This window comes from Macrotis lagotis, chromosome 1 (assembly GCF_037893015.1).
Source record: "Macrotis lagotis isolate mMagLag1 chromosome 1, bilby.v1.9.chrom.fasta, whole genome shotgun sequence".
Classification (NCBI taxonomy): domain Eukaryota; kingdom Metazoa; phylum Chordata; class Mammalia; order Peramelemorphia; family Peramelidae; genus Macrotis; species Macrotis lagotis.
In genome coordinates, this window is record NC_133658.1 from 165,717,220 (window position 1) to 165,720,484 (window position 3,265).

The following is a 3,265-nucleotide window of genomic DNA, read 5'->3' on the forward strand; positions in this document are numbered from 1 at the left end:
GGTCAGAAAAGGTCCACAGTGCAGTACAACAGCTCGCCATGAACCAAATCTAGTCACCCAGGAACAGAGCTTGGAGTACTTTGATCCCTGGAGGCACCTGGGTTTGTGGCAGCACTGGCAATTTCCAGACCCCTCAGCCCAGGGATTGACAATGAAAACTTGGAAGGTCAGCAGGAAAACTCTGTCACACCAGCATGAGAAGGGAGCCCAGTCTATCACAAGCCTCAATGCAGACCTGACCCAGGGGAGCAGGAGGAGACCTTGGTGACAACTCGGCAGGGAGCCATTTGTCATCTGCTTTCAGAGAGCTTAGCCCATAGATGGTGAGGGAGGTCAAGGCAGTGGTGAGGGAAAAGTAGAGTGTGGGGTTTCATTTGTCATTAACCCCCCTTGTAGATTATCTTTGCTGTCTATTTAGATGGTTCCCACAAAGAAAAGTGGAGAGAAGAAGGGACATTCTGACATCAATGAGGTGGTGACCAGAGAATATGCCATCAACATTCACAAGAAGATTCATGGTGTAGTCTTCAAAAAGTGAGCTTCTTGGTCTCTAAAGGAAATTTGAAATATTTTCATGAAGGAAATGGGAACACCAGACATACCCATTGACACCAGACTCAACAAAGCTGTTGGGACCAAAGGAATAAGGAATGTTTCACACCAAATTGGAGTGCATTTGTCCAGGAAATGCAATAAGGATGAAGATTCAACAAACAAGTTGTATGCATTGGTTACTTTTGTGCCTGTTACCACTTTCAAAAGCTTACAGACATTCAATTTGGATGAAAAATAAATTGAACTTCATTTAAATAAAATTATAAAATGTCAGATGTTTAAAAAAATCTTAAAAACCAGGTTGGGTCCATATTAGTTATGTTGTAAGAGAAGAATCAAATCAAAACAATAAAGAGAAAATAGAGAAAAAATAATAGAGAGGAAAATGACATAATACATAAGACAACTTTTAATAGTTGATGATAGTATGCTTTGTTTTCCATTTAAATTCTGCTCCTTCTTTGAACTTGTATGGTATTTTTCCATCATAAGTCTTTTAGAATTGTCTTTGCTTATTGTACTGCTGAAATGAACAATTCCATCTTGGTTTAGCATCACCCAATTTTGTTGCTGGTGTATATAATGTTCTTCTATTTCTGGTAATATCCTTCCTGTAACATGATCATGTAACATGTTCCAGCTTTTCTGAAGACCATTCCCTCATTATTTGTTATAAAACAATAATCTTCCATCACATTTATATAGAACAATTTGTTCAGTCATTCCTCAACTGATAGATATTCCCTCAATTTCCAATTTTTTGTTACCATGAAAATACTTGCTATGAATATCTTTACACATGTAGTTTTCCCCCCTTTTTAATATCTCTTTCAGATACAGACATAGTGGTGGTACTGCTGGATCAGAGGACATGCAGAGGTTTATTGCCCTTTGGGAATTATTCCAACTTGCTCTCCAGAAAGGTTGGATCAGTTCACAATTCCGCCATCAATGCATTGGTGTCCCAGTTTTCCCACATCCCCTCCAACACTGATCATTTTCCTTTTTAGTCATATTGGCCAATCTGATAGATGTGAAGTTGTACCTCATAATTATTTTAATTTGCATTTTCCCAATCAATAATGATTTAGAGTAATTTTCATATGATTATAGATAACTTTAATTTCTTCATCTGAGAATTGTCTTTTCATATTCTTTGATCATTTATGAATTGGGGAATGACTTGTTTTCTTATAAATTTACCTCAGTCTCTATATATTTTAGAAATGAGTTCTTTGTCAGAAAAAAACTATGTGAAAAAATTGTTTCCCAATTTACTGTATTCTCCTTAATCTTGGTTGTATTGGTGTTGTATGTGCAAAAACTTTTTAATTTAACATAATTAAAATTATCTAGTTTGTTTTTATAATGTTCTCTATCTCTTGTTTGATGTTAAATTGCTCCCTTTCCCATATTTCTGACAGATAAACTAGTCCTCATTCTACTAATTGGTTTTAATATCACCTTTTAAGTCTAAATTCTGTAACCATTTTGACCTTATCTTACAATAGGGTGTGAGATGTTAGTCTATGCTTAGTTTCTACCATACTATCTTCCAGTTTTCCCAGCAGTTTTTATTGAAGATTGAGTTTTTATCCTAGAAGCTGAAAAAATGTATTTCATGAAGTTATTGAATTCAATTTTTCTTCATCTTGATATTCATGGACCTTCTGCTCAGAGCTTTCAGGCAGTTTTGGGCAAGTTTGGTGCATGTACACATGCTCAGTTCATTCTGTTTCATGAATCTGAAACACCAATTGTGTCCTCCTTGGAAAACGTCTAGTCTCCTCCTGGACCATCTTTGAGGACACAAATTCCAATTGCTCTTTGCTCTTCAATCCATCTCTTCAGTTCCTTCTCTAAATCATGCCATTTGGCTAACTTGCTTCTCATGACCTTTTGCTGTGGTGTTTTCAGTAGGGTTCTTCTTCCTGTATCCAGTCTTGGATTGTTTTCTCAGTTGGAGGACTAAAATTACATTTAGCAGCACGATTTCCATTCACTTTTGCAGATTTCATCACTTCACTTTTAACTTGAATTCAGCACTTTACAAAAATCCTTTCTCAGTTATTTCTAGGCAGTATGTGGCAAAACATAACCTAACATACAAGTAACAAATGTGAAACAATTAGTGCAAAGCCAACAAATGTGAAAAAGCAAGTAAAATCTACAACCACTATATAAGATGATCCCAGTTTTTAGATCCCAATTTTTTTTTTCTACAAAAAGGTGCATCTTATACATATGGAGAAAAGGGTAAATGAAAACAATTTAGTTTTCTGACATGGTAGACTGTCCAAGTTTCACAGGCTTCACAGCAATGAAGTTAGCACAATAGTTATGTAGAACTTAAATTTGAAAGTTAGTCTAATACCTCTTCTCTCCCACATTTTCTTTCAGAGCCTCCAAAATACTGAGTTGACTGGCAATGCATGCATCAACTTAATTGTCAATGTGTTGGAAAGGATGCTGCCAAGGCAAATGAACTTGTCTGCTTTTGTAGTAATTGATAGTTACACATATGGATAGTGTGGTGTTGACTTTCTTGGTATTATTTGTTAGAATAAAATTAGCACAAGAAGCAGAGAATCAATGCAATTTTTGTTTCATCCCAGTTTCAAAGGCTACATTGATTGCACAATCATCTGCACCACCACTCCCTCCACTTTGGTCTTGGCTTGTAGTCTTTTTCTTTAGGTTTTTGCAAGGC

The 3,265-nt window shown here is 36.1% G+C and overlaps 1 protein-coding gene across 1 annotated transcript; it reads left to right on the forward strand.

Annotated features, from left to right (window-relative positions):
- Window positions 1-418: 418 nt before the first annotated feature.
- LOC141518563 (large ribosomal subunit protein eL31-like) lies at window positions 419-793 on the forward strand. The gene is given in 1 exon segment (XM_074230737.1): window positions 419-793. A coding segment is annotated over 1 exon segment (375 nt).
- The last annotated feature ends 2,472 nt before the right edge of the window (window positions 794-3,265 follow it).